Source organism: Cucurbita moschata, unplaced genomic scaffold (assembly GCF_002738365.1).
Source record: "Cucurbita moschata cultivar Rifu unplaced genomic scaffold, Cmos_1.0 Cmo_Scf00015, whole genome shotgun sequence".
In the NCBI taxonomy this organism is placed as follows: Eukaryota; Viridiplantae; Streptophyta; class Magnoliopsida; order Cucurbitales; family Cucurbitaceae; genus Cucurbita; species Cucurbita moschata.
The window spans coordinates 1,380,041-1,401,154 of NW_019268531.1; the positions used below are offsets into that span (position 1 = coordinate 1,380,041).

At 37.0% G+C, this 21,114-nt stretch overlaps 4 protein-coding genes across 5 annotated transcripts; 2 read left to right on the forward strand and 2 right to left on the reverse strand.

Annotated features, from left to right (window-relative positions):
- The first annotated feature begins 3,967 nt into the window (after nt 1-3,967).
- LOC111453732 (serine/threonine-protein kinase SAPK2-like) lies at nt 3,968-6,873 on the forward strand. The gene is made up of 9 exons (XM_023094949.1): nt 3,968-4,324; nt 4,506-4,580; nt 5,018-5,119; nt 5,393-5,446; nt 5,545-5,637; nt 5,706-5,798; nt 5,933-6,037; nt 6,126-6,224; nt 6,321-6,873. The coding sequence occupies exons 1-9, from the start codon at nt 4,205-4,207 to the stop codon at nt 6,612-6,614; spliced, it is 1,035 nt and encodes a 344-aa protein (XP_022950717.1). The 5' UTR covers nt 3,968-4,204; the 3' UTR covers nt 6,615-6,873.
- Nucleotides 6,874-8,181: 1,308 nt separating this feature from the next.
- LOC111453515 (tRNA (cytosine(34)-C(5))-methyltransferase-like) lies at nt 8,182-14,831 on the forward strand. Of its 2 annotated transcripts, XM_023094637.1 has the most exons (16): nt 8,182-8,488; nt 8,650-8,738; nt 9,056-9,122; nt 9,217-9,332; nt 10,020-10,086; nt 10,203-10,251; nt 10,366-10,451; nt 10,644-10,909; nt 11,000-11,055; nt 11,204-11,289; nt 11,573-11,665; nt 12,440-12,761; nt 13,109-13,477; nt 13,508-13,782; nt 14,090-14,324; nt 14,400-14,831. In XM_023094637.1, exons 1-16 carry the CDS (start codon nt 8,306-8,308, stop codon nt 14,552-14,554), a joined length of 2,514 nt encoding a protein of 837 aa, XP_022950405.1. In that variant the 5' UTR covers nt 8,182-8,305; the 3' UTR covers nt 14,555-14,831. The 2 variants fall into 2 exon arrangements, with proteins under 2 accessions (XP_022950405.1, XP_022950404.1); XM_023094636.1 differs by having other exon boundaries at nt 13,109-13,782.
- Nucleotides 14,832-15,352: 521 nt separating this feature from the next.
- On the reverse strand, nt 15,353-17,109 carry LOC111453225 (ras-related protein Rab11A). The gene is made up of 2 exons (XM_023094233.1): nt 16,718-17,109; nt 15,353-16,159 (listed from the first exon to the last, which is right to left on the reverse strand). The coding sequence occupies exons 1-2, from the start codon at nt 16,948-16,950 to the stop codon at nt 15,709-15,711; spliced, it is 684 nt and encodes a 227-aa protein (XP_022950001.1). The 5' UTR covers nt 16,951-17,109; the 3' UTR covers nt 15,353-15,708.
- An 820-nt stretch (nt 17,110-17,929) lies between these two features.
- LOC111453224 (phospho-2-dehydro-3-deoxyheptonate aldolase 2, chloroplastic-like) lies at nt 17,930-20,833 on the reverse strand. The gene is made up of 5 exons (XM_023094232.1): nt 19,929-20,833; nt 19,557-19,834; nt 19,047-19,323; nt 18,696-18,941; nt 17,930-18,506 (listed from the first exon to the last, which is right to left on the reverse strand). Exons 1-5 carry the CDS (start codon nt 20,454-20,456, stop codon nt 18,240-18,242), a joined length of 1,596 nt encoding a protein of 531 aa, XP_022950000.1. The 5' UTR covers nt 20,457-20,833; the 3' UTR covers nt 17,930-18,239.
- Nucleotides 20,834-21,114: the final 281 nt, after the last annotated feature.

Here is a 21,114-nt window from a genome sequence, read left to right on the forward strand (position 1 = left end):
CCACTCGACGAATCAACAACAAAAATGTGCCCCCAAACCGCCAAAAATAGTCATATGCCACTAATGTATTCCATTTTCCCAACTCTTTTTTACATGTTTTCAACTAAATTTAAGACTAATGGTAACAATAATAACTTTTTCTTTCGTTTTTCCTCGCGCCTTCAACAAACCCCTAATTGCTTCCATTTATGCCTCTCCAATATGGGCCGGGCCGTGCCTTATTTATTTCACTTATACCCCGGCCCATGATCGCTTCATAAATCATTACCCCTTCTACTGCAATTACACGTGGAGGAATTTATCATAACGTTATGAATGATTTTAATTCTCAGACCTGTAAAATAGGTTACTGTTATGCTCCAATTTAATGCCCAAAGTAAATTTCTTTTTATTAGTGTTATTTTTCTACATCGGTCCTCTAAAATCAAATGAATTTTCAATTATTTTAAATCTTTTTTAATCGCTTTATTCTATAGTCTCAGTTCATTCATAGGTAAAGATTATAATCTGATATTCTCAACCCAACCAACCACAAAATAAAATTACAATCTAACCTTATCTTAATCAACCAACTGTTTACCAAATTGCCAAGTTTGGGACGTTGGTTATTTGCCATCTAGGATGGCATAGGGTAAAACGAAGTGTGTATGAGATCGGGGTTTAACCCAGGAGGCAGAGGTAAAAGAAAATATATTGGGAACAGTTTGTAGAGTCGTGAAAAGTAAAAACTCCACAAGGCCCTCTTTAAAAATTATGCTTCCAAGAAAGCGAAAGCACCACGGGACACGCATATGTTGGTAAATCTTACACGCATGCATATACGTTTGATAACAATAAATATCTTTCGATCATGTGTATTACCGTTTTGTATATTAATGTAAAATCGTGGCAAAGGGATAAGACTTTGCTTCATATGTACTCCTCCACCAATAATCCTTCTTCTGTTATCGATGTGAGATAGCAGCCTTATATCTCCTTTGGATATGCAATTTCTATGCTTAAAACCTGTCTCCACTGGATTAGACTATATTGATGACTCATTTTTTAAGTTGGAAGGTTCGATCCTCGTTTATACACATTCATACCTATGTAAAGAGTCATATATTAATTTCTATTTAGTTTTTTTTTTTAGATTATTTGTTCGAGATCTCACATCAATTAGAGAGTATAACGAAACATTCTTTATCATAGTTAGAAAATCTTTCTCTAGTAGACGCATTTAAAAAATCTTGAGGGAAAGGCCGAAAGAGAAACCAAGGAGGACAATGAAAAAAGTTTGAAAGAAAAAACTCAAATAGAACCTATTAACTGACTATGTGCTTTAGTATCCATTTGAATTTTAATATAATTAAAGACGAATTAAAGACTTAAAATAATAGTTACAATTATATATATTTTTTTTTTTTAAATAGGTCAGTGTACTTTAATATTAATTGTTTGTCCAATAATAAATAAATATGTATTTTTCAAATTTGCCACCTATTATAAACTTGTTTTTGGCTTGGAAGCAAAATTTGTTATAACAACTCAAAACATTCGGTTCAAATATTTCATTTCATTAATGGATAAAGGTCAAATATTCATACAATTATTGTTAGAATTAGACAAATGTGTATGACCTAACCATTGGGTCGCACTTCCACAAGGCATACAAGTCAATGTCCACATTTTCCACAATCAATGTAGCAGAGAATGACTCGACAACGGAAGAGGGGGAGAGAGAGACTAGAGAATTGAGCATTATACTGCATCTCGTCTTCCTTCCCTCGCTGGTCTTTTCTTGCAAATTGTTGGGGAGCTGCGTTATCATTTTGTCATAAGCATTAGAAAATGTGAAACAAGGAATACACAAAAATCAAGACCACAGTCGAATATAAGCGATCGTAAGGATAGAATGATTAAAAACTGTTCTAAGAAAATAAAAAATTAATATCTATACTAACAAGGTGCACCTTTCTTTTCGATGACTCAATCATAAGAGTTTCTTGATTAATATTTTTATTTTGAGCAATTTTACGTTGGATGTTCTCATAAGAGTCTAGCATGTATGAGTAGAGAAGGAACATGTTAGAATGATTGGTTTTGGTCAGTGAAGATAGTTTATACACGAAAATGGATGTCGAATCCAAATTTTGAATCTTGATTTAATTCTTAGATATGGAGGGTTACACTCAAATCTTGTTTAGTTATGTCTACTCACGATGAAAATGTTGTATAATTATTATTTTGTAATGTTGTATAGTTTATAATGTATTATATGATGTGAAATACTGTATTGATTAAGATGTTGTAGTTCATACGATCTAAAAATAATTTAAAAAAATATAAAAATAAATAAAAATTACCTAAAGAGAAGGCCATAAAGAAGGAGCAACACCCATTACAAAAAAACGTTAAAGCAAGTACCAAAAAGAGATTCAGGGCGATGGATGCTTGCAAGTGAAGCAATCCAAATTCCAACACAAAATTTTCCGAAGCAGTTTAGTTCCCCCTTTAAGGCCAAAAGCTTAGTTGGTTATTGTAAATCGTGCACATAAGGGCGTGGGAGTATGGGCAGAGCAGGTGGGTTACCCAATTAAAAATTGGTGTCGCACCAAGACGATGCCACCTTGCCGTTTGTGGCATCACTCTGATCTCAAACCTGTCCCATATTTGTTGGGTTCCCGATGTTTCTTTTTTTTTTTTCCCTTCTCGTTCTTCCGATCTTTATTTAAGGAAAGGGGAGCCACCACTCAATCCCCCACACTAACTCGCTGGGCCCCACTCCGGCTTCTCTCCTCTACCGCCCACGTCACCTTCTTTATTTTCAGTCGCACCTTTCATCGTCATCGTTTTGGTGTTTTAGACATTCTATAAATAATCCCAACTCTTATTTGGAGTAAGTTTATTTTATTTATTTATTTCTTTTATAATAAAGTGTCGTGTTATAATAAATAATTATTATAAAATCATTTGACGAAAAAATAAGTAATAGATTCAAATTTTAAATAGAGCGGTGTATTATATTCTCCTAAACCATACAAATCTATCTAGATATACTTTAAGTGGATAATATTTCTCTCTTATTTTCTCCTATATTTAAAATTAACTAATTCAGCCCCCGATTTTAATAAAAAAAATGAATGTAAAAAGATAAAAATTTCTTACCAATTTGGTTTTTACTTAGCATTAAAGATTACTTGAGTTTTTTTTGTCTATTGTTATTTTGTTAAAAAGGAAAATAAATATAATAATCAAAGATCCAAACTTGTGGACCTTAGGAGAAAAATAAATAAATAAATAAAAATTTAAAAGTAGTGAAGTAAAAAGATATCTGAACTTTCTTTTTTGCTACGGCCATCACTTTCATCGTTCTCTTTTTGTTCCCATTTCATCATTTTTTTTTTCTTGCGAAAATTAAGGGAGGCCATTGTATGGAATTTTGAGAGTTAACTTTATAAGCGGGGGCGTGGTGCCACCCAAAATCATCGTATAAATCTTTTTATTCTATTTTTTTTCTCGTCCACATATTTTGCTTTCATCAATTATTGTATGAAAACAAAATTCCAAGTAACGTTCCTATCCAAATGGGATTAGGGAATTTCCACCCTAAAAAATATTAAATGCCTTCCTAAGTTTAAAACAAATAATTTTCTCAACAAAAATGTTGGGTTTTGATTTTTACATAATTCTCAAATTAAAAATTGATGTATAATTTTTTTAAAAAAATAATATTAAATTAATAAATAAATTAAAATTTTATTACTTATATTACATTCACGTTAATAAAATTTTATTTCTTCTTGCGGAAATACGGTTCATATATTTGACTAATATCTCGGCCTTCGACCACGTTTGAGCAGATGTAGCTGCGGCTCCCTCAAACTTTGGACGTATAGAAAATCGCCACGTGTCTTTCCTTAATCGACTTGTCGTCTTCTTCCTCTCCCGTATGGTCATGGGGACCTTAAAGACTTGAGAAGAGATATTGGCATTGATTTGAGTGCTGAGTGCTGAGTGCTGAGCTAACCCAACCCGCCGTGCCAACCAATATTCCTCCATACACCCACCTCCCTTCCTGCTCCTACTTTCCATGTCTTTAAACTTGCACACAACGTGCTTGATAAATTGCCCAACTGAAAAACTAGAAGCCAGCCAATTTGAAACCGAGATTGGTAGATTTGTTTACTCTGCTGCCGATATTCGAAACTGAACTGGAACCCAAATGGAACGCTATGAGATACTCAAGGATATTGGGTCTGGGAATTTTGGTGTTGCGAAACTTGTGAGGGATAAATGGAGTGGCGAGCTTTATGCTGTCAAGTATATTGAGAGAGGTCAAAAGGTACTGTTCCAACATCGTCATAACTTCATTCTCGGTTCATTCCACCCCCTTCCCAATCGTTACACAGCATGAGCTCCAGTGATTTGTGGTTTGGGCTGTGTAATATGTTGGTTTAGTTCATGTCGATTTTGCAGAGGATTTTGGTTTGATGGTTGTTCGTTTTTTTCTTTTCTTTTTGCAGATCGATGAGCATGTTCAGAGGGAAATTATGAATCACAGGTCTTTGAAGCATCCCAATATCATAAGATTTAAGGAGGTATTTGATTTGAAGTTGTGAAATTCGTTTTTGATGGTTGTTCAATTTCTCCACAGTGGTCAAACTTTTTTGGGTTCAATCAGAGCGTGTTCATCTCCCCCACATTAAATATTCATGTGATGATTCAGATGCAGTAGTTGTGTTCTTAATTGAAAAATATGAAATTAAGAACCGGAGTATTTATGTACCAAGAAGAAGTTTAAGTACATTTCGTTTTCCTTTTAATTTCTGTGAAATCGTACACGTTTTAAAGCTGCTTCCCAAAGATTATTTCTTTGATTCCGCTTGGTGTGATATCTAATATCTTCTAGGCCTTCCTTTCTTGGCTAAGACTTGTTGTAGTTGACAATTGAATGTTGTACTAGTTGTGTCATTTTGTTCTTGGCTAAAACACATTTTCTTGTGAAATTTCTGTTCAAAGGGCTTCTTTTATGCAGGTCCTACTCACTCCCACGCACCTGGCAATCGTCATGGAATATGCAGCTGGGGGAGAACTTTTTGAACGAATATGTAACGCCGGAAGATTCAGTGAAGATGAGGTAAAATAGTTTGGTACTTAGACAATTGTCGCTTTTCTTTTATGTATTTGGTAGAATAACTTTCTTAAATAAAGCATTTTATATATCTTAAACTTGCAATGATTTAATAAATTGATGTGAAACGGAATCACTATGAATTAAATAGTTTTCTGTTGGACGACTTTGCAGAAAAAGGTCTGTTGGTTGTAGGGTAATCAGTCCCAGATTTACACAAAACTGGATTCTTACCTAAATTTTTTGTTTGTTCTCCTTCGCTATCTTAAATTTTTACAGGCAAGATATTTTTTTCAGCAGCTGATTTCAGGAGTCAGCTACTGCCATTCAATGGTACTGGGCTGTTCTTGCTTAATTGGCTTGTTTTGGTCTGCTAAAGTCACATTTCAGGCTAATACTCCTTTGTTTCTTTGATTCCTCTTGATTTTCAGCAAATTTGCCACAGGGATCTTAAGCTAGAGAACACACTTTTAGATGGAAGCTCAGCCCCGCGTCTAAAAATTTGTGACTTCGGCTATTCCAAGGTATGAACTTCAAAGCAGTAGATTTGTCACATAGTTGGTGTGTCTAACATATTGGTTTCAATTTATAGTCATCAGTGTTGCATTCCCAACCAAAATCTACCGTTGGAACGCCAGCCTACATTGCACCAGAAGTTTTGTCTAGAAGAGAATATGATGGGAAGGTAGTGCTAATCTATTTTCCCCGCCCCGACCAACCGCCCCTCGTCTTCTTCTCCTGTCAATATCTAGTGCTTTACCCCCACCAACTGTTGTCTCCAGCCATCTCTGATCCACTTTTGAATTTCGTGAGTTGCAGATTGCAGATGTTTGGTCTTGTGGGGTCACTTTATATGTGATGCTGGTTGGAGCTTATCCTTTTGAAGATCCTGAAGATCCAAAGAACTTCAGAAAGACGCTCCAGGTTAGTATTTGCCTTCTTTTTTATAAAATTGTTACTTTCCAGTTATGTGTTTAACAAGCAATGTATCATTTGTTTACACTACAAGCAGAGGATTCTTAATGTCCATTACTCAATACCACACTACGTTAGAATTTCATTGGAATGCAAGCACCTTCTGTCTCGAATATTCGTAGCAGATCCAGAAACGGTATTAAAACTCGTCCACCGTTCTTTTTGTACATACGGTTACATCTTAAAAGCGTTTCCAACTTTGTCATAGCAATTGAGTATAAATTGTTTACAGAGAATAACAATCCCAGAAATCAAGAAGCACCCATGGTTCTTGAAGAACTTGCCTGTAGAGTTCACAGACGAAGGGCTGGGAGGAATGCAGAGTAATGGAGAAAGCGATGGGTCACAGGGTATTGAAGAGATCCTATCCATAGTTCAAGAGGCTAGAAATCCAGGAGAGGGGCTCATAGTTGGAGGGCAAGGGCAGTTTGTTGGGGGCAGCTTGGACATGGATGAAATGGACACAGATCTTGATATCGATGATTTGGAGGCAAGTGGTGACTTTGTTTGTGCCTTGGAGTGCTAGTCGTTGTCAGGAAAGGCAGGCCAACTTTAGCCAAACAAATAAAAATGGAATGAATGGTTGGGCTTGGGAATTAAATTCTCTTATTTAGTGGGATGATGATGTGTATTGCTGTGCGTTGAAGGTTTCTACGTTTGTCTCTTTGAGATTGTGCAGAGTCCATTAGAAACACTGTAAATTTATGTAGCAGCTTTAATAATGCAGTCTTCTACCTCTCTTTTTTCCATCTTAAAGCCTATGAGAAACTAAAAGTTTCCGCTCATCACGTTCTTCTCTGAGTTTCTTATGGCAAACGGCTCTCTTCTCTCTTATCATCATAAAATCCTTTTTAGTTCAACCATCAAAGAATCAAATCATTATTGATATCTTATCTAGATGTTGACATGAATTTCAAACAACCATAGTAACACTATTTCAAATAAGCATTAAACAACTTTATTATGATTGACTAGGCATGAAGATAACCATAAAAATAATCAAATCGTTGTTTAAAAAAATTATCATAAATTATATTTTGAATTTTTAAACTTTGTACCATTAATTCCCTTTTCTTGAAAATGAATGGGAAATAAGTGGCCGAGAATCATTCACATTTTCAAATATTTTTGCTTAATGTCATACTTCTATAATTTTGTTGTGATTTCATTACATTTAATAAATGCAATTTAACAAAGTCATAATATTTTACTAATATGAAATATTTCATCCACTTTATTAAGTATTTAAAAGTATAATTCAAGTACGGTCAATTTTTTCCATATTGTGACGTGAATTAAACAAACAAAAAAAGAAAAAGCCTCTTCAACCAAAGAGATAAGCTTCATTCTTATAAAATAACATAGATATAAGCAGCAAGTATCCATTGGTCAGGTAGATAATGAATTGTAGTGGCCCCAGGCCGCGAGCCCCAAAGCCATTGACTGATCTCAAGATCAAAAAAGAATGAACATGAAGAAACTATAAATTAAGCATAAAGTGAAATAAACAAAGTTGAAAAAATCTAAAAAGCTCAGATCAGCCGATTAGTGGCCATAAAAATGTGGTTTAGAGTTCCAATACCTTTCTTCCTCGGTGGGGAATGGAGATTTGAAAATTCAGAACCAAATCAATCCAAATTCGTGTTGTTTTGTCTGTTGTTGTTAAGATCTCGATCTCGATCTTATCTGAAATTAAAAGATGAGTTCTTGAAGTGGGGTTTTAATTAATACATTAGACTATATTTGACCACCGCGGTGTTTTATTTTAATTGATAGATTAATTATCAAGCTTATCACTTTGTCTTAAATTTATTTACTTTACAATTGAGATTTTATTATTATTATTATTATTATTATTATTATTATTATTATTATTATTATTATTATTATTATTATTATTATTATTATTATTATTTGAAATGGTCAATTACTTATTGAAACCTGCAATAAATCCTAAAAATGATCAACAGAGTGCTGGATCAAAGAGCGAGTGGGCCGAAGGAGTAAGTCAGGCCCACTCATGTTAAAGCCCTCGAGTGGGCACTGGCAGTTACAAATCCAAAACCCACTAAAAACTACCAACGCTAAGTGGGTAGAAATAATCGGAATTGGGATCAAAACCCAAATCGCAGCCTCCCCGCCGGTTTCTTGTTCATGAACGTGTAGCCTTGCTTGCAGCTGCATCGAGAGAGTACTGCTCTGCGAGGTTCATCTAACATGGGAGGTAAGGGCAGGGGTGGCAGAGCTCGTACTCAGAGAAACCATTTTCGAGAGAGCAGAGAGAACGTTTGGAAGCGTTCAAAACCCGATTCTAACTCTGCCAATGACACCAAGGATGGGAATAGTAATCACTGGGGACCTTTCCAATCTCAAAGCCACGCGTTCAATGAGTACTACAAGGTTTGTGATTATTCAACTATTTTTTGGATTTTTTTGTAGTCCTATTTGTCAAGAAGGTAGTGTTTTATGAATTCGACGATGAGCTTTGTTTACTGATCTGGTGTCTGGTATTTCTGTCTCGTTTTTTTTTAGCTTTCTGTTTATGGTTTTCGATATTGTAGGAGCAAGGGATAGTTACTGCGGCAGAATGGGATACATTTATTGAGGTTCTTCGGAAGCAATTGCCCGCCGCTTTTAGGATCAATTCTAGGTACGTATAAGACTTTTTTCATTTCCATTATTAATTATCCCTTCCCACTCTATCTCAATCCAAAAAAGAAGGGGGAAAATGAAAAATGAAAAATGAAAAAGAAAACACTGGCTCACCTGAATGCTACCATCATCGTGGTGTACCTGCACATGATCCCCTTACGTGAGCTCATGTGTGCGTATTTATTTATTTATTTAAATCACTCATATATATTCATATAATAAGAACTAGTTGGTTCTTCAATCATCTGCTTTGCTATGTTAACGTTGCATCTTAGTACTATCGTTGTTGTTATTGGTAACATTTTAAGTTGACAGTGGACAGTTCTGTGGGGAAATACGTGCCCAGTTGCAAAATGACTTCATGAAATCTCTTCAATCTGAGGTAGGTACTTTTAATATTGTTGTTTCTCAATAAGTGTGACGAAAATTTTATTATAGATACATGATTGTTTCTTTTCCTGCTCTATCATGTTCAGGTCACTGATGGTGATGAAGCTGGGGCTATTAGACCGTTATCTTGGTACCCTGACAATCTTGCGTGGCATTCAAATTTCTCAAGAATGCAACTGCGTAAGAATCAAGCTCTTGAGAGGTAATATTGTATCTTTATGGCCATCATTTCTCGAAAGTAGACACTAATTGGATAGAAAGAACTGATTTTTCTCTTGAAAAGTAAGTAGTTGGACATTTTGGTCAGTATAATGAATGCATGAATGTTCAGTCATCTAAGTGTGTGTTTGGTCTGCGATATAAAATTAGAATTTCGAAAACGAGGTATTCAATGAAAACAATTGTAATTCATAAAAATAGTTATAGTTACCAACTTTATTAGGTTGAATCTCAACTATTATTAATTAATTTATGAACATGTTTTGATGTTAATTATTTTTTGTATAATTATCATCTTACAATATCATATAATTTATGATATACATATTAAAATTGAACAAAAAATAAAATGAATTTATAACGTGAAATACTATATTTATATATATAAAAAAATTATCCTTTTTAATATAATTCAACATTTTAAAATTTCAAACTTGAAGTCGGGATACAATTAAGAGTTTGGTATTGAGAAGCAAGTTTTTCCTTACCAACTATTTCTTTCTGCGGTATAGTGCTGAATTCAGTGCACCCTTCCCCAAACATGATACATTTCAATAAAGTCATTGTTTTGGATGTGCCTGTAATGTAACTACTGATCAATTTAGACTACACCTACATATGCTATTGTGTTGCCAATTGCTACATGTTTTTGACTACTTCAGCTTCACAGGTTTCACGAGTTCTTGAAGCTAGAAAATGAAATTGGTAACATTACAAGGCAGGAGGCTGTCAGCATGGTATGCACAACGGCTACTTATTACTCCATATATCTACGGGGAATATTATTGTAACCTTTAATTGTCATTTAAATCTCTTACGCATTCTAACTACTTAATTGGGGCTTATGGCACAGGTTCCTCCTCTTTTTCTGGATGTACATCCAAATCACTATGTGCTCGACAGTAAGCAGTTTGTACTGATTTAAATGGTCATTTGCTCTATTTATTTATTTTATGATCTCAACTTTATATCATTCATGCATATTATCTCTAACTGGTTCTCTGCTTTTTGCTCAGTGTGTGCTGCTCCAGGCTCCAAGACATTTCAATTACTTGAGATCATACACCAGTCCAGCAAACCTGGAGATCTACCTGGCGGATTGGTTTGTGCCCCCTTTATTTTTGTACCATTCTCCATTGGTTTCTATATAGAAGTATTTCTTTTCTGCCCCATAGTAGAGTGCTTGCAACCCTTTTCCTTTGTTCAGTTGCTTGTCTTTTGAGTTCGTATTTATGCTACTTTCTGGTGCTTCTGATTCTTTATGTAAAATTGATTTGATAGCCATCTTGATTAGGTAGTGGCAAATGATTCAGATGTCCAAAGGTGTAATCTTCTCATCCACCAAACTAAAAGAATGTGCACTTCCAATCTCATTGTTACAAATCATGAAGCACAACATTTTCCTGGATGTCGAGCACATACCAATATCTTCAATGCTTCTGCAGCAGGGAGTGAATTAAATCCTCACAACACTCAACTTACCTTTGATCGCGTTCTATGTGATGTTCCCTGTAGCGGAGATGGTACTCTTCGCAAGGCTCCAGATATATGGAGGAGATGGTAGCCTTTAGAATTTCTTGCCCGTGATTTCTTATCACGTGGTCTTATTGGTATTTCTAGATTGTGGTTAAACCCGTTCATTTCTTTCAGGAATTCTGGGGTGGGTAATGGTTTACATGGCTTACAAGTGCAGATAGGCATGCGAGGTACTGAACTGCAACTTTGAATTACAAAATCCATGATACTGATCATAGCTGCCATGGATTTTTCACTTATCTCTACTAAGCCACCACTATGTTTATTATTTTGATTCAGATTCATGGAAAATCTAAGTATTTTGATTAACTCTTGCAGGTGCCTCTTTACTTAAAGTTGGTGGAAGAATGGTTTACTCAACCTGCTCAATGAATCCTGTTGAAAACGAGGCTGTTGTTGCGGAGGTATGTATAAGCATTCTGTACCAAAGGGGGCATACAAAAGGAAGGGAATATGAAATAAATAAATAAATAATAAACTAGCTATGCAAGAAACGGCTCAATCCAAGTCAAGATACGTTGCACTACTTTTTAATTTTTATATTAATTTTTGTTTATCAATGAGCGAAGCTTATTCTTCAAAATGTTAATGTGTACACCTTATACTGCTGGTCTCTTGTGGCCACGCATATACATATATCAGCTTATTAAAGCCTTTCCTTCTTTTCATCAATTCATCTTGTTGCAGCTTCTGCGGAAATCTGAAGGCTCTCTCGAACTAGTCGATGTCTCAAATGAACTTCCACAACTTGTTCGCCGGCCTGGTCTTAAGAAATGGAAGGTGATTCGTTATTGTGGTATCTCTTTTCTGGTTGAAACTCAGGATAATTTGTAACATGGATGTAGTTCTTGTTTTATTGTATACATTTTGCATTTTTAATGCCATTTTTGGCTGTTTGGGTATCTTCAGAAATTGTTTTCAATACTTGTCTATTAAAATGTCCTAGAGCTTTGTTGTTTCTTTATTTTAATTTATCTCCATTTTGCATATATTTGTTTAAAAACATAGCACATCACAATCAAGTTGTACTTAAAGATTCATAATTATTAAGTTTTTGTCTCTTGAACTCTTATTCAAATTGAGAAAGAATTACAAACAAAAATGATTTTTTTTTGTGGTTTGCCAAAGAAGGTTGAATCATGCTTCAAATTTTACATTTTCTGAAATCTACTCAAAAGTGAGTTTCTGGTAGGGATGGCTTGACCGACCCCCTCGTTAGGCATTGGAATGAGACCTCTTGTCCCTTCATTCCTTAGTTTTTTTTTGTTGGTTGACTTCCGTGAATGAAAAATCTCAATTTTTTTTTCTTACAAAAAAGGTAAAAATGAAGATTTTCTACTTTCTAGTAGTGCAGAAGTACACAAATAGGATGTAGTAAATTTTATATTTTCTTGACGTGGACAATGTTATTTGATTTCCTGTTGAACTCACGTTAGTGAATAGTTTGAGGTTATTGAGCTGTGAAATATTGTTGTGGTTCCGCTGTGCCAACTGCCTACTAATCATTTCTAATCTTCTGTCTCTTTGTTTATATTTGTTATTTTGCTTGTATAGGTGCGTGATAGGGGTGTATGGTTGGCATCCTACAAACAAGTTTCTGATCATCGCCAGAGTGTGGCAATACCCAGCATGTTTCCTTCTGGCAGAGGCCGTAAGAACCAAGCAGACAAAAGTCATAACTCAGAGTTGAGGGGAAATCATCTGGACGGTTCCATTGGAAGTTCTGTTGATGTATCTGAGCCAACAATGGATCCTGTACATGAGTTTGATGAGGTTTGTGAATTTCCAATCGAGCGTTGCATGAGGATAGTGCCTCATGATCAAAATAGTGGAGCCTTCTTTATTGCAGTATTACGCAAAGTTGCCCCTTTGCCAGGTATGTTGAACTAGCCAACAGTTGGTTAGGCAGTACGGCCAGTTTAAATGTACCTGTCCTGAACCTGTTAGAAAATGTTAGTTTAGTATGCATTGTTTAATACTGTTAAATAGTTAATAATTGCTGCACGAAAATCTTGTTTTTGTTATATGACTGTGTGCAATATACCTTTTCTCGTACTTCATTACCTATGGTAGTTCCTCTAGCTTTGATAGTTCCTCTAGCTTTGATTTTAACGCGGTTTCTATATAAATTGAATTCAATGTATAGTTTCTTTCCCTATGAATTTACATTTTTCGTATCTTGTTTGTGTTTTCCCCCTTTCCTCATCGATGGGGTTGCTTCAGCTGCTACTGAAAAACCAAGTTATCAAAATTTGAAGCCTGTAAATGACAAGTCTCGTTGCAAGCTTCCACAGACTATTACAAATGGAGCGAATGTGGACGTTAGTGCATCAGTTGGGATGGATGAAAGCCCCTCAGAAGTTGGGGTTGATTCAAATAATCAAGGAGATTTTAATTCTGCAGACAATAAACCAGCTTGTGAATTCCCAGTTCAGGATATTGAAGGTACAGAAGGTTTGGACAGTAATGCAGCAGATGGGATAGATAAGCAGTTCTCAGAAGCCGATTTAGAGGTTAATTTAGTTGATAATGAAGTGAGTGTAAATAATTTGGAAATTACTGCTATTGAAGATAACTTAGAGGAGTCTAAGCAGCCTGATGATGGTGAAATGGATCCTAAGAAAAGCACTGTGAAGAGAAAGTTACAGATTCAGGGCAAGTGGAAGGGAGTTGACCCCGTTGTATTGTTCAGAGATGAAACAGTTATTGATAGCATTAAGACATTTTATGGTATTAATGAGGCTTTCCCATTGTTTGGCCACCTTGTGACTCGAAATACTGACACTAACCATGTGAAAAGAATCTATTACGTATCAAAGTCCGTTAAGGATGTTCTTGAGCTGAATTTTTTAGTCGGGCAGCAGCTTAAGATAACATCTATTGGTCTGAAGATGTTTGTAAGTATCCTTTGCCAGCCGTTTCATTTTTTTCATTATATTTTGGGATCATTACTGTTTTCAAACTGATGGTACACACCAGCAGCTAATCAATTTTCTTACACCATGGCTCGCCAAATGGCCGAACCGTTTTCACAATAAGATTGTTTAACTTAATAGCTTTTGTTTTTGCTAGCTAGAGCTCAGCTGATTTCGTTGTTCTCATCTTTGGATCGGCCCTTAAGTGCCAAAATTCTATGCTTTTAGTATTATTATTATTTTAAATAATTTGATGAACTGCCATATCTCATGTAATTGCGTTGAATAGGAGAGGCAATCATCAAGAGAAGGTAGCTGTGCACCTTGTTCATTCCGTATAACGTCCGAAGGATTGCCTGTGATACTCCCGTACATCACCAAGCAAATCCTAACAATGTCTCCCGTGGATTTCAAGCATCTAATACAACATAAAAGTATCAAATATGCAGATTTTGCTGATGCTGCGTTTGGTGAGAAGGCATCAAACCTAATGCTAGGTTGTTGTGTGATAGTTTTGGGTACAGGTGCGTAGCGTGCATGTGTGATTATCCTTGTGTTAAAGCATCTGGTCTTTACTAAGCACAGCTTTGTCTTTTCAGGTAGTAACACCTCTTCAGATGTTATCAAAGTTGACGAGTCGACTATAGCCATTGGGTGCTGGAAAGGGAGGTCCAGTCTGAGTGTTATGGTAACAGCCATTGATTGCCAAGAATTACTTGAAAGGCTTTCAAATCGGCTTGGAAATGATGTGTAATGCACAGCAGGGAAGGCAAGCTTTCTTAAATTCTCATGTTGAAGCTAATCTAAATCTTGGGTGAAAATCGTGGGATAATTTAGTTTAGACAATAGTAATACGTGGGATTAGTTTAGCAGCTTCAGTTCAACTGTATAATCCTAGAAAAGTTGAGCCTTATCATTGCTTCTTGTGTATCAAATATTTGTTGTGGCAGCATGTTGTTGATTTCTTCAGACTAATGTGATATTTTTGAGGAGGATTTATGTTGAAAGAGAGAGTACTATGGAGGATATTTAGTTGTTATTTTTATCTCTGGTTCTTTATACTATTTTATTAAAGGATATATTTCCTGTATCTGTAGAATAAAGATTTACTAACCCATGTCCTTTGCATTGAAATATTTTAGTTTAATTAATAGTTTAATAAGAAATTAAATTCATTTGAAAATCCAATAGCTAACCGATGTAATATGAAAAGCTTTTCTTTTTCCCTTTGTTTTTTTACCGTATGACCCAAAGTCAAATTTTGTCAAAAAGATTTATTCAAAAATTATAAATATGAAATGATTTTATGAATAAAGCTCATGGGGAAAATGGATGAAAATGGTTGAAAATGGTTGAAAATGGTTGAAAATGGTTGAAAATTAAAGAACCCATAATAAAATAAGCATGAAAGTTGAAAGGCTAAAACAACACTTCAACCAAAAATTGAATACGATAACTCATACTTAGGATTCTCATTTATTTTTGTATAATACGCATTATTACAAGATCTATAATCCAAGGGGGTGGGGGTTGCAGTCACTGCCCAATCAAATGTTCCAAGCACTCGTAGATTCATATTATTGATATGTCAACCAACCTTAGAACAACCTTCTTAAGACAACAAATAGTAAGTTTTTATAGTACGCACAATCACATGATGTTAACTTCAGATTTTCTCATATTCCAGTAAATAAAGACAGCTTCTATTTTGAAAAAAAGGTAAATGAGAGCCTCATTTGTCGTCCTTCAAAGTATATATAAACTCCAGCTGCTAGCTCTAGCAGACTAAAGCATACAACAAAATATACAAATGACCTCAGAAAAACATCACACCAGTAAAAAAAAAATTGCTATAATCAAGGAATGCACCAACCTAGATCGCCCCATTTGAGCCTAACTCCGAACAAATCATGTGGAAGTACAGCACATCTTGCTCTTAGCCGGGATTTCTTGCGCTGGGCCCGGGATTATGATCTTCTTACCACCGGCAAGTGATGCAGAGTTGCCATTGCCTTGAGTTTCACCAGCAGCCAAGTTCTTTTTGTTCATGATGTTGAAGATCTCAGTTAGGATAGTCATGAAGGCACTCTCCACGTTGGTTGATTCCAGTGCGGAGGTCTCCAAGAAAAACAAACCTTCTTTCTCGGCGAATTCCTTGGCGTCCTCAGTGGAGACAGCGCGCTGGTCTTCCAGATCGCTTTTGTTTCCTATTAAGATTATAACGATGTTCTTGTCAGCATGGCTCCGCAACTCCTCGAGCCACCGAGGTATGTGATCAAAGGTTTGGCGTTTCGTAATATCGTAGACAAGCATTGCCCCAAGAGCTCCTCTGTAATATGCACTTGTAACTGCTCTGTATCTGTTCAAATACTAGATGTGTTAAGGTATGCAGCTTTTCTATGGCCTTCAATGGAATATTGTCTTAACTGTATATAATAATCGTTTAACTTAAACTCCAAAAACCAGCTATAAAAGTTCCATTCTAAGGGATCAAATCCAACATAGTTAAGCTTCGAGACAAGCTAAAGGAAGAATCACAAGACTGAATGGGAGCATGAGGAAAAAAAAAACGCAAATCCACAGGACAATCTTACAACAAATGAATATCAAGGCCATTGTTTATGAAAACTACATGAAAGATGCTGCTCAAGCTCATTCCATGAAAGTAGGAACAGACAATACTGGATGATAAACATTTCACCCAACAAGTAATCTGATTCCATGCAAGTATAAAGAGAGAATAATCTGGCCTTTATACCAGTACCAACTACTAGACAAATGAAATTCAATAGTACTAAGGGCATCATCATCCACTATACTCTGCCCCAAATCCAACACATTAAAGATCCACTAAAACCCTAAAAACCAAACAAGAGGGAAATACAAGAGAAAAGAAAGGAAGTGGAGGAAAAAGTACCTTTCCTGGCCCGCAGTATCCCAGATCTGAGCTTTAACACTCTTATGCTGAATAACGAGTGTCCTAGTCTGAAACTCGACGCCGATAGTGGCCTTGGAGTCCAAGCTGAACTCGTTTCGGGCAAACCGCGCCAAAATCTGAGATTTCCCCACCGCAGAGTCCCCGATCAACACCACTTTGAACACATAATCTATCTTCTGATTGGCATCCCCATATCCACCGCCGCTCGCCATCTTTCCAACTCTGAGCTCACTACACCCTTCTCCCTAAGAACTGAAGAAGAAGCTCGAAATGGATCCAGAAAGGAGAAAGAGAGTGGAAGATCTCAGTAGCCCTTTAAAAATGCTACCCACCGATGAATCACAGCAGAGTTATGTGAAAGCTAAGGCATCTACATTTCAATAATTGCAAATTATCACCCGTTTCAGTTATTTGACACGTGGATTAAACCCATTGGAGGAGGAGGAAAGTAGTCTGAGTTTGCTTGCACCTGATTCTACCCCTCCCGAATATTAAATAAAAAACAGCTTTTATATTGAAAAAAAAAAAAAAAAAAAAACCGGAGTCGGCGCGTATGTTTCGCAAAAATTATCTGCGTTGTTTCCTTTTTTGACCATTTAGTCTCTCATAATTACACTTTCACGAAGAATATGTGTTTTTTTTTTTTAAATATTGCTGGCTGGTTTAATTTTAAAGAATAAAAATATTTTTTTTATGCATTTTAATTTTTTTTAAAGAATAATTTCTACACTCAAAAACCGGTTCAGACAAGGAAGAACGGAAATGGAGAAAGAGGAGCATGAGGTTTACGGCGGAGAGATCCCGGTGGAGGAAGGGGACATTGACATGTCCGCCGCCGATGACGATGCCATCAAGGTTCTCCGTGACCGTCTTTCACTACCACTAGGAATCAGCTGCTCTTGGCGAAATGCAAGCCAAGGTAGAGAAGGAAATGGGCGCTGTTCAAGGTTTACCCCCGTCTCGAATTTCCTTAGGCTATGTCAAATTTGAAATTTCATATGAAGCTACCGTAGCAACTTCAATCTGCTTGATTATAATATCTTATACAGATCCCGCCGGTGCGGCTGTCAGTCGAGAAAGGAAGGAGGAGGAGGCAGATTCGCGATCCGTATTTGTTGGCAACGTGAGATTAGAATTATGGTCTTTATCTAAGTTTTTTATATTGATCGTTTCTTTCTATTTGAAACAGAGTTCAATAAATACGCAAGTTTCATTTCAATGCTTAATTAAGTTTTGTTTACAAAGAACTCTTCAAAATCTAAATCAGAGCCCATAATTGGGGAAATTCATAAATAAATGAAGCTCAAACACGTATTCTAAACTTGTGAGCCTCCAGCTCCTTGGTTGGAGTTCTCACTTATTCTCCACAGCAAAATACTCCCATCCTTCAAAACTAAATATGATCCTCAACATTACATCCTGCCATTTGTGCATTGCATTAAGTTTGTGGCAAGTACCAGCAGCTTCAGACTCATCATTCACAAGTGAATTCTCCATCTGTTTAAAATGAGCTTGGGGAAACAGGGTTTTGCTTTCCAATCCTCTTCTTCCTAAGCCTCTCTGCTATGATGAAAGCAAGCTCAAGAGACTGAGAAGCATTCAGCCTTGGGTCGCAGTGTGTGTGGTATCTTGACGACAAGTCATCGAACGTTACGGTTCGGGATCCTCCAATGCATTCTGTCACATTCTGTCCGGTCATTTCCAAATGAATTCCTCCAGCATGGCTCCCTTCTTGCTCGTGCACATCGAAGAATGCTCGGACCTCGGCCTAAAAGAACACGGTTTGACACTTTGTTTAGAAGACATGACATAATAGAGCCGGTAAACTATGGTTATCAACAGGGGAATTGTAATGCAAAAGGGACAACTATTTTCCCCTTCGTTTAATGATTCATAGAAGACTTTGCTTCAGAAGTAACTATCAAATATAGCCAAAAGGAATGGGATAGAAATTTACCAGAATAGCATCAAATGGACGAGTTTTGAGGCCACATGGTGCCTTAATGGTGTTTCCATGCATTGGATCGCAGACCCACGTCACAATTTGCCCTGCCTTTCGCACGGCTCTAATCAAATGGGGAAGCTTTACTCTCTGGTTCTCAGCACCCATTCTTACAATGATAGTTATCCTTCCTGGTTTGTTACCAGGATTCAGGATTTCAATAAGTTTAACCAACTCATTTGGATCCATTTTGTTGCTTACCTGCATTACAAAGATCACATTTACTCATTGTTTGCTCTGCATAATATTGAATTTATCAACAAACATTAGATCATCATGCCAAAGTAAAAAGGTTTAAGAAGCTACCTTAATTCCAAGAGGGTTAGCAACCCCTCTAAGGAACTCTACGTGGGCACCATCGAGTTGTCGGGTTCGTTCCCCAACCCAAAGCATGTGAGCTGAGCAATCGTAGTAAAGACCAGATGTTGAGTCCAGTCTGGTAAGTGATTGTTCATAAGGCAAGAGTAAACATTCGTGAGAGGTCCAGAACTCAGTTGTTGTCATAATAGGATGGTCGACAGTGAGTCCAGCAGCAGCCATGAATCCAAGGGTCTCATCAACACGACTAGCAAGTTCGTGATACCTGTTGAGCAATTTAGGAATACACTTTATTCACCGGTGCGGCAAATTTAACACAGTTGTCAAACTTAAAGAAGCGTGCAGGATCAAGAGCTACTACAAATGGCTGATTCCAACTTGATCATGGTGCATGCATAATTAGAGCTACTAAATTTGTTTGGAATTAAAGACAATTCCTCCAGGGCTGGTTCTAAATTTAAGATATGGTTAAAAGCTGTAAAGAATAACTTGGCTCACCTATCTCCCTGCTCACTGTTTTCAGCAAAATCAAGATTCCATTGGGTGACCCTTTGCATTGCAGCATATCCTCCGGTGGCGAAGGACCTGAGAAGGTTGAGAGTTGCAGCAGATTGGGTGTAAGCTCTAATCAACCTCTCGGGGTCTGGAATCCTTGACTTCTCAGTAAAATCATCGCCATTGATGTTGTCCCCCTTGTAGCTTGGCAGACTTACTCCATCCTTCACCTCAAGAGGATCTGATCTCGGCTTTGCAAACTGACCAGCCATTCTTCCCACCTAAATCAATGTTGAAGATACACAGCAAACACTGATTAGACAACCAATAATCCTCGGAACATAAAAGAATCTGAAAGAGCGGAGATGGATGTACCTTAATGACAGGCATTTGCCCACCAAACATAAGAACGACACCCATCTGGAGAAGAATCCTGAATGTGTCCCTAATATTATTAGCGCTGAACTCCTTGAAACTCTCAGCGCAATCCCCACCCTGCAAGAGGAAAGCCTTGCCCAAGGCGGCCTCACCAAGCCTCTCCTCCAAGCTCCTAGCCTCACCAGCGAACACAATAGGAGGAAATGACTCCACAGTTTTGAGAACAGATTGGAGAGCAGCCTGGTCGGGATACTCAGGAAGCTGCAACGCCTTTTTCGATTTCCAGCTCTCCAAACTCCATTTCTCATTACTGGACGGCGCCGTCACCGGCTTCTTACGGGGGTTCTCAACGACAACCTTGTCCTTGGTCGGCTCTGCAGCGTGGACGGCGGAGATCCGTTGGTGGGGCCTGGGGTAGGTCTTGGACGGAACAAGAAACGAAGTGGGTTGGTGAGATTTAGGTTCAACAAGGGGATTGAAGATCAATTTGGAAGAGGAGAGAGCAGCAGCATTGGAAAGAGCCATTGCAGGGGTTTTATGGAATCTATAAAACACTCCGAAAACAGGGTATTGTGTAATAAGAGAGATCGAAGTCAGGAACTCTGAGATGAGAATCAAATGTGAGGAAGGTGTTTATAAAGGGAGGAAGACAGAGAAAGGGCTCGGTAAGGCCGAAACGGTGAAGATGGTAGGTAGAATAAGAGGAGGAACTGGAGATGAGAAGCAATTTTCAAAGGGCTACCAAACACAAAAGGGGACGTTAATTAATTTTTTAAAACAATTCACCGAACGCACTATAAAATTGAAGAGTAGTGAGAGAGACGAACAAAACAAAAACAGGGTCATCATATTTGACCAATGAAAAGGAAAGGGGTTCTTCCAAAATCCATGATCCAACAACCCCCTGCCTTCCCACCCATTTCCAGCCGCTTTGCTTTGAAAAGTCTGCTTTAACAGACGCCCCGGCTGGCTACGAAAATGAGAAAATGTTGGGAGTTGGTGAGCACAGGAAACGTTAATGGAGGAAATGGCGGCAACGCTCATCGTTGATTACCTTTTACTTTTTTTTTTTTCTTTTTTCTTTTTCTCTTTATTGTATGTATTTTAATTATAATTTTGGATTTCACCACGTAATCATGCACCAAATTTATGGCTATAAACTTTTTTTTTTTTTTTTTTTTTT